This window comes from Dendropsophus ebraccatus, chromosome 3 (assembly GCF_027789765.1).
Source record: "Dendropsophus ebraccatus isolate aDenEbr1 chromosome 3, aDenEbr1.pat, whole genome shotgun sequence".
Classification (NCBI taxonomy): domain Eukaryota; kingdom Metazoa; phylum Chordata; class Amphibia; order Anura; family Hylidae; genus Dendropsophus; species Dendropsophus ebraccatus.
Genome location: NC_091456.1, coordinates 108,327,131 through 108,341,318, shown reverse-complemented (window position 1 = coordinate 108,341,318; position 14,188 = coordinate 108,327,131). Strand labels below are relative to the sequence as shown.

General features: G+C 42.9%; 1 protein-coding gene across 2 annotated transcripts in view; it reads right to left on the bottom strand.

Moving 5' to 3' along the window:
* Window positions 1-888: 888 nt before the first annotated feature.
* LOC138787271 (protein mono-ADP-ribosyltransferase PARP14-like) overlaps window positions 889-14,188 on the bottom strand; it is a 93,447-nt gene continuing 80,147 nt past the window's right edge. For both annotated transcript variants that reach the window (XM_069964493.1, XM_069964494.1), the window contains one exon: window positions 889-1,318. In XM_069964493.1, the coding sequence (XP_069820594.1) occupies window positions 1,029-1,318 (290 nt within the window). In that variant the 3' untranslated portion in view covers window positions 889-1,028. The remainder of the gene's footprint in view (window positions 1,319-14,188) is intronic.

The following is a 14,188-nucleotide window of genomic DNA, read 5'->3' as shown; positions in this document are numbered from 1 at the left end:
AAGAAGAAGTGGGGATGCCACATAGTGGTAAAAACGGCATGGTCCAGACTTTTTTGGGGGATTTGTAAACACTGTGAAATTTTGAAACAACTTATTTTTTACTTAAAATGATACATTCCCTCAGTTTTAACTCTTGATTTGTGATTTGTGTTCTATTCTGAATAAAATATTAGATGTTGGCACCTCCACATCATTGCATTCAGTTTTTATTCACAATTTGTTTAGTGTCCCAACTTTTTTGAAATTGAGGTTGTATTATTATTTATTTATTTTAGTTATGATGGAAAACACTGGACGTCCTGTGTTCTGGTTCTTTTTTTTTTTTTTCAGAGTCTTTAGCACACGTGTCTAATGCTTTGGCTGCCCAGGCATGATGGTAATTGTAGTTTTGCAACAGCTGGAGGGCCTGAGTTTGACACCCATGGTCTATAGTATACTAAAGTATAGTATAGTAAAGTGAAGCATTTCTTTATCTCTGCAATCTGCTGATCAGCCTCTGCTGTCCCCTCACCTTTTACTCTATATCTCTGACAGTTCCATGCACTCAAAGATTGGTGGGTGACTGTCCCATCCAACACTTACAGGTACTTTCCAACTCTATGGACCATCTGCAAACAAATCACTTACTACCTCTTGTGTCATCCCTAGTCCTCCCAGTCTGTAAGCTTCTGCAAGCAGGTCCCTCACTCCTTTTGTATTTTTATTTATTTTATTCTGTAATGTGTAAATGTAACCCTTGGATTAGAGGAAAACATGTATTGACAACAGGCATATGAGCAGAAACAGTGACACCTAGTGGCCTATTTAGTAACTTTCCATTATACACATAAAACATTTTTTTTTTTTAAATCAAAGTGAATTACACATATGTTAGCTATTGATGCCTTTGTTAAAATATGTTTTTAAAAGATGTTTTAATGACAGTGCCGCTTTAATGCTTTAAATAGAATTATCCTATATTCTAATTAAGAAGTTCAATGATGCATCCATTATTTTATAATTCTGAGCTTCATACATGAATCTAGGCTTTATGTAAAGGTTATGAGGTATTCAGGGTACACTTGATCATCATGAAACACAACAAACATGGTGGGATTGGGACATCTGTCTGTTAAACTATCATAGTAGTCAAAGGGATCGTTTTCTGTTCTACAAGGTGGGGCTTTCATTCCACTTTTCCCTTTGGTATGACGACCAACTAGCACCTTCACTTGGTATATGAACCTCTCTCCAGTGTTTGGGTCCGGAGGAGAATAGGTACGATTAGCGGAGTAGCTGGCATTCTCTGCAAAATATACTCCGTTGCCAAATGCAGCCGCTGTAAAGAACAAAAGCATTATTTAAGCTTCATTATAAAACATTAAAACTCAAAAGTGTTATAAGAACAGATGTGCCTTTTGGGGCCACAGTAGCAAACCCTGGTATGTAGTTACTTTATATGCCAGTAGGCAATAAAATAAATATGATAAATATGTTATTTAATTTTAAGATTTTTTTTTTTTGACAACGTGATGAAAATGTTATGGTGCTTCTGATGTTCACATGTAAAAATACATTATGCCATCTGGTGTTCAAACAAGGCAGATCTTCAAAAGTGCATTTTCCGTGTGATCATTTAATTATTATTTTTTTTATATTATAATAGCTTTATTAATTTTTCAACAGTCACACCGTTGCCATAAAAACATGCGCCAATAGTACCAAACAAGAGAATAAAGATTAAGCAAACATCCAAACAATAACCAGGTACCTTATATCTAACAGCAACAATTTACTAAACCCCACCAACCCCCCCTGACACCCCCCACCCCTACCGGAGGGACAAAAAAAAAAAAAGAAGGGGCAATTTTTACTTTCTATTCAACCATTTATCCCACAGTCTCTTATGTCTCTCAAGAACTTTAGGAGATGCCTTCCTTGCTGTAATCTCCTCGTATTTACAAATACGGTCTGTAAGGCCGATCCATTCCTGAACAGAAGGAGGGTTGGCTCCGAGCCATGAGCGAGAGATAAGAACCTTAGCTACAGACCACATCCTATTAATTAATGCGCCCACCCTCCCATCGTTCGGATATTCTCCCAGTAAATTAGCCCATACGCAATCCAGAATCCTTACTGATGGTGCGTTCACACCTACAGGATCTGCAGCTGATTTTCTGCAGCAGATTTCATTTAAATAACTGAACACAGCATCAAATCTGCTGCAGATCTGCTGCAGATCCTGTAGGTGTGAACGCACCCTGACACTGTATTTTCGGCAAACTCTCTTATTCCCTTCCAAAATTCCTTCACCCGGGGACATTCCCATATCATATGAACAAAATCAGCATTCTCCATCTGACACTTCGGACACCTTGAGCTCTCCCACCACCCATTGCTGTACAATTTCTGCGGGGAGAGATACACTCTATATAGGATTTTCAACTGAATCAGTCTATAGGAAGGATTTTTAGATGCTGTTTTCACGTTGTAGAGAATCATTTCCCAATTAGCCGCTGAGATATCACCTATTCTCAGCTCCCACTTCTGTCTCATTCTGTCCAAGAATGGATGATCAATCTCTCTCCACAGACTCTTATACACAATAGCCAACACTTTCTTACCACCCAATTGGGATTTCAGATATTCCACAATTGGATGAGAAGCCGGGTGCCATAACTCGACCTTATCAGTATTCTTATATGCCTCCTTCATTTGCACATACCACAATAGCTGAGAATCCCTAACCCCAAATTTAGCTTTACAATCCACAAAAGATAATATTTCCCCTTCTGTTACCAACTGGTGTATAAATTTAAGACCTTTATTACGCCAAAATTGCGAATCCTGTATCTTGGCGAACTCAGGTAAGGAACTATTCCCCCAAAGTGCCGAAAAATCAAAACTCCCACAACATTTACAAATATATCTTATACTCCTCCAAATTCTAACATACTTATTTACATGTGACAAGCCATTATAACTCCCAAAACTTGAATCTACTCCCATCAAAACATAAGAGAAGCTCTCCCCTTTTTTAAGTCCTGTGCACCCATTGCGAAAAAATAAAGAAAAAGATCTGGCAGCGCAAACCCCCCCCCCCCCTCCCCAGCTGCCTGTGTCCAATTTTTATATTTCAAACGTGGTCTTCTCCCCCCCCCCAAACAAAAAAATTCAGAATAGAAGTATAGAAGTGAGTCTCTCAAACCAGTATCTTGGTATCCAAATCGGAGCTGCATATAAATAATAAAGCACCTGCGGGAGAATATTCATCTTAATGATGGCCATTCTATCTGCCATGGAAATTGGGAGTTGCACCCAAAAGTCAATTTTGTTCTTAATCCTTTTCAACAGGGGCAGGAGATTCAGCTCTAAAAATTTATTAACCTTAGAGGAAATTTGGATACCGAGATATTCCATGGCGTCTCCGTATTTAATATTAGGGATGCCCGGGCACGAGATCATATCAGCCTCTTCCAGGGACATGAGGGAAGACTTGCCCCAGTTCACCTCTAACCCTGATACACTCCCAAACCTGATCACAATATCCATGGCCCTCTGAATGGCGTCCTCCCTACCCCCAATGAAAAGCAATATATCGTCCGCATACAATAGAATTTTACCCTCTGCCCCCTTAAGACCAAAACCCACCACCTCCGAGGAAGCTCTAATCAGAGAGGCTAAGGGTTCTATATAAAAAACAAATAAAAGAGGGGATAGGGGACAACCTTGCCTGGTACCTCTGGAGAGCGGGAACCAGTCAGTGTACTCATCATTGATCCTAACTTTCGCTGTAGGGGATGTATATAACATTTTCATCCAGGTAATGATGCTATCTCCCAAATCAAACCTCTCCAAAACACTCCAAAGGAATCCCCACTCCACCCTGTCGAAGGCCTTGGTGGCGTCCAAGGACAGGATGGAGTGAGAAGCCCCCCCACCCAACTGCACATTCGCCAAGACCCTAGAAATATTCTCCTGAATGAGTCTCCCTGGGACAAAGCCTTTTTGCTCCTCTCCAATCAATACCGGGGCAACTACCGCCAACCTAAAAGCCAGGGCCTTCGCTATAATTTTACCATCCGTATTCAGTAGAACGGAATGACTCAATCCTGGACAAATCCTTCTTCTTTTTCCCAATAAGTATAATACACGCCTCTCTCATAGAGGGAGGGAGAACGCCATCAACACAGGACTCCTCCCAGGTTTCCAAGAGCCTGGGGAGAAGAACGCTATGGAACTCCTTATACACCTCAAACAGGATGCCATCAGTGCCTGGCACAGACTGCCCCTGAAAACTATTTAATGCATGGAGGAGTTCCTCCACCGTTAGAGGCCTATTTAATAATGTTTTCTGATCAGGATTCATTTTCGGAACGTTTAGGCCCTCCAACAGAGTGATCACTTAATTATAAGTATATACTATATATATATATATATATATATATATATATATTACTGAGTAAAGTACGACTATGATACACTGCAAAGTGCCATTAAAAATGCTGCGGCTTTCTTTTGTTACAGTTTCCTTAGATTTAGGATATTTAGAAATCATCTGAAAATCAGCTTTTAGATTTCATCTGGTAGCTGTCATTTCAAACAACTTTGTTGAAATCAATAGTACAAGTGACTGTAAGAAGCTCTGTTACAGATCTTTTCCGGCCAAAGTGGAAATTAGGCTTTCTTCACTCATTCACACCACCATCGTGTCGTCTGTTGAAACAACTAACACCCTTTGACTGTGACCTGTGTCACATTTGGGGTCTGTCTGGGGCCTGTATTATACTTCGGGTTCTCTTTTATGTGACAGCACGGAAAGGGACACTGTTCACATGGGGCACATTCAGGATTTCGTGCAGTGGATTCATACACAGAAAGTCCTGTCCATACACCGGCTATTTTTTTTTTTTGCTAAATTTTACTTGGTCATAAGAGTAGGGGTCCTGCTGGAAATACAACTTATCACATAAATGGGGGCCCTGAGTGCCACTGTTTGAGAGAAGCAGCAGCCACGTATGTGTACTGCCACTCAATACAAATTCTAGGGGTCTGACTATGATAGTGGATAGATTGTGGAATACACAAAATGGCACTGAGTACTCCTATTTTTTGTGATTGGTCAGGGTCACAGTAATTGGACCCCCACATAGCACTTAAAATCTATCTTCCATATATGTCAGAAATTGTTCTTTTGAAATAACACTGTAAAAGTCCAGTGTTTTTATGTCTCCATATTCTGACAAACATAATGGCATAGCCAGGGTTCTGAGGATGTTATGCAGCTGGTGGGCTCTGGTGTTTCTGCTGGTTAACTTGTCATGGTGGCCAGGAGCAGTGTTACCCACCCCTGGACACCCGGGCACTGACACTTGAAAGGGTAGCACAAGTGTGGTACAGGGGCATTGGCAAAAAAAAACCACAGTCCGGCACTTAGGGGCCTATTCCACGGGAGAGATATTCGGCCTGATTCGGCCGATTATTGCTCGGTGGAATAGAGAAAACGATCAGCCGATGATCGTATCATTGGCTGATCGTTAAAGGGGTTGTCCGGCGATAAAAAATTATTCACAGAATAACACACATTACAAAGTTATACAACTTTGTAATGTATGTTATGTCTGTGAATGGCCCCCTTCCCCGTGTCCCACCACCCCCACCCGTGTACCCGGAAGTGTGGTGCGCTATACATTACCTGTCACGTGCCGACCACGGTCTCCGATCCTCAGCAGTGACGTCTTCTTCGGGAGGCCGGCGGATCTTCCCGAGTGCCAGCCGCCCTCTGCAGCGTCATCCGAAGCTCAGCCGCGATTGGCTGAGCATAACTGTGCTCAGCCAATCGCGGCTGAGCGGCTGATGACGCCGGCCTCCCGAAGAAGACGTCACTGCTGAGGATTGGAGACCGTGGACGACACGAGATGCGGTGAGTATAATGCACCACACTTCCGGGTCTAGCGTGGGTGGGGGGAAACACGGGGAAGGGGGCCATTCACAGACATAACATACATTACAAAGTTGTATAACTTTGTAATGTGTGTTATTCTGTGAATAATTTTTTATCGCCGGACAACCCCTTTAATTTAGGGCCAGACATAAAATCATCGGTCCCCCACCGCACATCGCTACAGTGGAATAGTGGTGCGCAGCAGGTGAACGACGATTTGAGAAGCAGCACCATACATTACCTGGCAGGACACGTGGCACAGCATCAGCAGCTCCGGAGCGGCCTGACTGAGAAGTCAGACCGCTCAGCCAATCACAGGCCAGGACCGCCGCAGCAAGTGATTGGCTGAGCGGTATGACAGCTCAGTCAGGCCACTCCGGAGCTGCTGATGCTGTGCCGCGAGACCCGGGGAGGAAGATGGAGCGGAGAAGTCCTGCCAGGTAATGTATGGTGCAAGGGCTGCAAGGACATCGGTAACGATGTCCCTGTAGTCCTCGCTCAACGATCATCGGGCCGTGGAATAGGGCCAGTAAACGAGCGCCAATCTCGCAGGTCGGTGCTCATTTACATAGTTGATCGGGCCCCCATAGGCCCGTGAAATAGGACCCTTACCCAGGAATAAATCTTAATTTGTAAAACTTCAGCTAAATACAGGGAACAATACTAAGAGCTTGACAAGTGCAGGTGACAGCAGTGACTAGAAAGATAGTAGAGAGAAGTAAAAGTGTGACTTGAGGTAGCAGTAGGTATGGGGACTGTCTTGGGGGCCTTGTCCAATGTAGAAGTGTACTCTGCCGGGATTAGTATAGAGGATAGTAGAGAAGAAGAATACTCATACTCACGTATAGACGTATAGTGCCAGGTTGGGTAATTCTAGCCTCAGGCCTTTACAACTTGCCTTAACAGGCTTCCCAGGATAGCCGTGCAAGAGTCATTAAAATACTCTTCTCTATTGTCTGTCTCTCTTTCCATCATCCACTAACAAGACCTTCCACCAGGTACTAACTGAGCTTATATAGGGGTGACTGGGTCTAACCTCCTATTGGTGGGGCTGTGTATGAGCGAGGAGAATGAAGATGTGTAGTTGGTAGAAAGCTGTGGGCAGTTTACATCAGGTGTATATTTACACCCTTTCATTAATCTCCGCCATAGTGTACAGTTAACCCTTTACCTTCAGCTGTGCCCATACAAACAGTTTAGGGGAAAGTGAAAAAAACCTAGTGGTGAAAGTCCTAACAGCAGCTTCGTCCCCTTTGTGTGACACCTGAGAGAGTTACCTTTACCCAGGTGACATAAGACTTAGTGGACCACCACAGAAGAAGCCTGGCATAGTTTTTTTTTTTCTGGAGGGGGGAGGTTATGTTCTTCACCACACGAAATAAGTTAAAGCGTAACTGTTTTTTATTGCATAAATGAGTAGTCTAAGCTATTTTAAGAAACTCTGTAATAGGTTTTATCAGCCAAAAAGCCTCTTTTTGTACTCAAGAAGCAATTTCCCAGCCTCCCCCCCTGACTTCTTATCTGTGCATTATCAGGCAAACACGTCTTCATTACAGAGAAGCCAGTGAAGACGGGGTCTGCTCTCCCCATTGTAAGCCTATGAAGGGGGGAGGGGCTGAGGGAGATGAGGGAGCAGGAAGAGGTGACATGAAGGTCAGCTGTTTGTAGACTCTCTGGGCACCTAAAACGCTAAATTCAGGTGTCAGAAAGGTCAGTGCTTATCTATGAACTTACTGAGAGAAGATTGCAGGGTGTTGTGCTTTGCAGAAATCCTCCGTGCTCAGTCACTCCTAACAGCCCCTCCCCTCTCCATAGCCACATAATGGAGACAGAAATCCTGCTTCATTTGATGTGAGGGGGGAGGCTGGGAGATTGCTTTTTCAGTACAGAAGGAAACTTTTTTAGTACATAAAACCTATTTTCTTAAAATCGCTTGTACTGTTGATATTTAATGTTTTCAGAAAAATGACACTGAAATGACAGTTACGCTTTAATTACTGTATATTTTTATAGCATGAGTAGTTAAAAAAGTGGTTATACCCAACATGTATGAGGTTTTTTTTTCTGTAATAAAAAGCTTTTTTAAGAAAAGGCCTTTTTTACAGATAGACAAGAGTGATGCTGTTTCTGGGAGAAAGACATTTTAAACAGGTTTTTGAAATAAAATAACGGAAATTTGCATGGAAAAATGTGCATACTGGGAGGGTAAACACAATCAAAATGAACATACTCCTGCAGCTCCTCTATTTCTTTCTAACAATTTCTATACTTCTACCTTGTTCCTTTGTCTTATCACTTTCCCGTCTATTAACTTGCTATGTTTGGATGTGTGTCCATCCCTGCATAGCTAAGAAGACTCTAGTCAGACCCAAAAACATTGGCAATTTGGCCCTTCCAGATATGCATTTTTTTCGCTTAGCTTACTAGACTGGTTTTACCATTCCTCCATGAAGCTATGGGTCAGACTAGTGTCTCTTTTCAACTTAATACCAGCCTCTTACTGGCTGCCTCCCGTGTCTGGACAATGCTCTTTCGCCTTATGTCTCGTAAATCACGTTTGCCATTTGCAACCAATATTTTCCCAAAATGAACCTTTCATCCTATGACCAGGGACCTCTGGTACAGCATTTTTACCATTCCACTTCATAAACCTCTTAAATTCTACCATGTTACTTCTGCACTTGCACTCCTTCTGCTCTTTGCACAAAGTCCACTGTGTGACCTCAAAACTGCTTTGACAGTTTCTCTAATCTATAGCCTGCTTTTATGCGAGACCAAAGAAGGCAAAACATCATATCAAAAAGCATGGGAGTGTGAAATATGCCTTCCGGTAGGGGTCCCGGGGCCGGTCACACTGCGCAACATGGTCACAGGGAGAGGTAAGCAATGCTTGCTTATTATTTTCTCCCCTGTCCCTGCTGCCTGTCACATTTTTTTAAATGCTGGATTTCTACTTTAAATTCTTCAATGAACGTTTGAATAAGGAAGAAAAAAGTGCATACTGTGAGAAAGAGATATTCAGTTGTGAAGTAGAAGATATAAATTGAGCTAGTACATTCCCATGTGTAGAGTTTGCAATGTCAGGAGGATAGACCAAGAAAGTATCTGAAATTATTTTAAGATTTCTCATTGAACCAAATAGGGAAATGTCAAAGAGTTTCTTTAAATCTAGTATTATTGCCAGTGAGAAGCCTGCCAATAGGGATTGCATTCAAAGAGTGATCACAGGAAAGCCTCTGTTCTTAAGATCTAAACTTGTTGAGGATTAAAGAAATGAGGGGTGTATGCCTATTAATATTCAGGAGGTGTCTATGGATTTATATTGCATCACTATAAGCCACTAAATTCAGGAGACCTATATCTCTCTACCCTTCTTTATTCTTTACTAAAGTACAGAATTTTACCTTAATTCCTCATTCCAAATTAAAGATGTAATTAATTGTTTAGAAAACAAAATGTGACCCCTCTCTATACACGCATGCAGGGCTGTATTAACAGCTGCTGCTAACCTAGGCACTAAACCTGAAGACACCCCATCTTCACGCACCTATTGGTGTCAAATACGATGTGTTTTACAATGAACAATATCTTGGTATAATATAATATAAGTCATATATACTGCTGACCTCACCATAATAGCACAACACTATTCACTGTATAAAGTAATTGTAATACTGTCATAATATCATATTCTATACTAAGGAGACGTGTATAAGTTGGAAATAGATACATAAGCACTATTCACGATTCCATGACGTATGTAGGGTGGTGATGCCAGTACACAGCACGATAACTATACATCCATAACTGGAAGCAGGTTATGCGAACGCATAGAGTATAAGTTCTATATTTGTTATGGTCATATATGTGCAGACACACACACTCAATTTTAATAAACACACCCACACATGACATTGACAGTGAGTCATGAACCCTATATAAATGGTAGTCACCAAGATAGAGGGTAGTGGGATCAGGGCTGTACAGAAGGTTTGAGCCTCTGTCGCAACAAGAGGGATCCAGGGCCTTCAAGGAGAAGGTTGTGTCGCATGGGGAATCCATGATGGAAGAGTGAAGGAAGGAATGTCATCCAGGATGCTTGAGTGAAGAAAAAGCTGCTTGAAGCTCGTGTAAGACAAACCCTTCACTTCAAAGGACTCTTATATGAACTATGGACACTAGACCCTAAGGACTGTAAGACATTTTTCTGATATTCATTTCTATACAATTCTGTAACTTTCACTACTTTTAAAGAAGAAGCAATAAATCTACATTTTATAAAGAAACCCCTCCGATGTCATTCTACTTGAGGCGAGCCATAAACTACAGGTGACTCCCAATTTTCTACAATTGGCGATACCAGACCTGACCAATACCACCATACCCCCCACCCCCCTGGAAAAGATACCAGATTTACTGGCAAGTCTGAACGGGAGGAGGGAAACTAAAAAAATAAAAACAAAAAACTTAGTTTTTTCTGTCCCCCTGCTCCCTGGTGCTGCCCTAGGCACCGGACCACGGGTGCCTAGTGGTAAATACAGCCCTGCACGCATGTCCCAGCTGATAGCAGCCGGTGGCCACTGCTAATAGCAGGCATGGAGGGATCCTCCATGCTGGCTATTTAACCATTTAAATACCACAGTCAAAACTAATAGAAGCATTTAATTGGCTGGGTCGTGCATCATTGGTGGTTCAGTGGCAAGAATCAGCTCCCTGCTGCGAGATCACTCACCTGGGTATATGACGCTGCAGCTGGAAGAGATGCAGGAGGCCAGCAGCTGTCAGCTGGATAGCTGTGGAGCAGCTGCTGTGGAGCAGCACAACGGGCCATGAGGATAGGTAAGTATACTTTGTTTTAGGGATGGTCCGAACCCGCCGAGGTTCGGGTTCGGCTGAACCCGAACGCTCGGCATCGGATTCCCGCTGTCTGCCCGCTCCGTGCAGCGGGCGGATACAGCGGGAGGAACGCCTGGAAAACTGGGATACAGCCTATGGCTATGGCTGTATCCCAGTTTTCCAGGCGTTCCTCTCGCTGGATCCGCCTGCTGCACGGAGCGGGCAGACAGCGGTAATCATTGAGGAGGGTTCGGGTTCGTACGAACCATGTTCGGACCATCCCTACTTTGTTTATTATGTTCCCACATCACCCTGCCTTTCTTTTTTTATGTTGTGGGACTTCTCTTTCGAGAGACTTTTTAGAAATAATAAAGAGAAGATCACCTGTATATGAGAACCTCTGTGACTCTTTTAGAATGCTAGTTGACCAGGGAACATAACTGTTTCAAAGCATTAAATCTGTCAAATGTTTGCTTCATGTCATTCCTGATTTCCGCAATAATGTAGTTAGGAATGCTTTAAATGAAATCGAACAGCTAGGTAAACCCTCATTTTAATGAATTTGCATAGGTGGCGGTTTGGTGCACTGGAGGTGGGGCTACCACCATCTGTGAACCAATCTGCCCGCTGGTTGCCTTTCCTCATGAATCAGCTGATGCTCCAAAGCAATGAGCGTTAGAGTGATGTCACTGCAGAGCGCTTCCTCTATATACATCAAGATGGGCTGCCCCAATTCCCAAACTCATTTGCATATTAAATAAAGTGAAGATTTGCACTGGGGTAAAACAAAAATATCCTCCTCAGCACCCTATGGGAACATAACAACAGGTTAGAGTCTTCCTGTTGCTAGTTTCCCTTAGATATTCTGTTATGTAATTTGTGCCAGACTAAGCTTCATGTTTGACATCACAATCAGACCAATCTGTAGTCAAAAAGCTGTTCAATTGTTTTTCATGATGAAAATCTCATTTGGTCCTTGAGCAACAAATATGATCCAAAGAAAATTTGTGGCTAGATTGTTCTTCGTCTACTGTTTTATGCTTTATAATTTACACTGAAGTAGACAGTAGATGAAGATTTTAAAGTGGAGTGTCGTGGGGTTGAGAACGTCCAATATAGCATCTTGACCATACTGGTATTGAAATTTAGCCCTGGCAATTTGCTAAAAACTATTGATATTGAGCTGCCCTTATATCAAATATGATAAACTTCAACCTGCAAACCTGCAGAACCTCTGGTTCCCCCACTGACTGCTGCTCTTGCCACTTCCGAGTCAAGCTTCTCTTGGCAGCAAATGCCTGCTCAGCCAATCGCTATCTGAGATGGGACAGCAGCATGGCCAGTGATTGGCTGAGCCGGCTGTTACTGCTGAGACAAGCTTGTCTTGGAAGTGGCTGTGGCAGCACTCAGCTTGGGACCCAGAGACACCACAGAAGGATACAGTAGGAATATGGGGAGGTTAGCACAATACCAAACGTTTTTAGTACCCCTTTAATGTTTTGGGTTTTTTTAACAATGTTTTTTGAGGTGTTTTTTAATGCAATTTTCAATGCTTTTCCCCAAAATGCTGTATACAACCCTCATAGATATTCTTAATAAAAAAAACCCTACCCACTACATACCGCATATGCCACTAACATACCCCCTACATATCACATGTGCCACTAACATACCCGCTACATATCACATGTGCACTACCATACCCATATCCCCTACATACCACATGTGCTGCACATAATGGGCACATACTATTTACTTTACTTACACACACTACACATATCAGACAGCAGGATAAACACACACTACACTTATCAATTAGCAGGGCACACACACAGCACATATCAGACAGCAGGACACACATACTACACATATCAGTCTGCAGGGCACACACACACACAATACACATCAGTCAGCAGGGCACACACACTACACATATCAGACAGCAGGGCACACACACAGTACACATATCAGACAACAGGGCACACACATACTACACATATCAGTCAGCAGGACACAAAAACACACCACACATATCAGACAGTAGGGCACACACACACACACTACACATATCAGACAGCAGGGCACACACACAGTACACATATCAGACAACAGGGCACACACATACTACACATATCAGTCAGCAGGACACAAAAACACACCACACATATCAGACAGTAGGGCACACACACAGTACACATATCAGACAGCAGGGTACACACATTACACATATCAGTCAGCAGGGTACACACATTACACATATCAGTCAGCACACACTACATATATCAGACAGCAGGGCACACAAACTACACATATAAAACAGCAGGGCACACACACTACACATATCAGTCAGCAGGGAACACACACACCAAACATATCAGACAGTAGGGTGCACACACACAGTACACATATCAGACAGCAGGGCACACACATTACACATATCAGTCAGCAGGGCACACACTACATATATCAGACAGCAGGGCACACAAATTACACATATCAGACAACAGGGCACACACTACACATATCAGTCAGCATGGCACACACACTACATATATCAGACAGCAGAGCACACACAAACTACACATATCCAAACAGCAGGGCACACACACTACACATATCAGTCAGCAGGGAACACACAAACTACACATATCATTCAGCAGGGAACACACACTACACATATCAGACAGCAAGACACACATACACATATCAGACAGCAGGACACAAACACACATCACAAAATCAGTCAGCAGCACACACCACACATATCAGACAGCAGGGCACACACACTACACATATGTGTAGTGTGTGCCATGTTGACTGATATGTGTAGTGTGTGTGTGCCCTGCTGTCTGATATGTGTAGTGTGTGTCCTGCTGACTGATTTTGTGATGTGTGCTTGTGTCCTGCTGTCTGATATGTGTAGTGTGTGTGTCTTGCTGTCTGATATGTGTAGTGTGTGTGTGTCCTGCTGAATGATGTGTAGTGTGTGTCTTGCTGTCTGATATGTGTAGTGTGTGTTTGTGCCCTGCTGTCTGATATGTGTAGTGTGTGTTCCCTTCGGAATGATATGTGTAGTTTGTGTGTTCCTTGCCGACTGATATGTGTAGTGTGTGTGCCCTGCTGTTTGGATATGTGTAGTGTGTGTGTGCCCTGCTGACTGATATGTGTTGTGTGTGTCATGTTGACTGATATCAGTCAGCAGGACACACACATCACACATATCAGACAGCAGGGCACACACACACCACACATCAGTAAGCAGGAAACACACACCACACATATCAGTCAACAGGACACACACTACACAAATTAATCAGCTGGACACAAACACGCACCACACATATCAGACAGCAGGACACACACACCACACATATCAGACAGCAGGGCACACACATTACACATATCAGTCAGCTGGACATAAACACACAC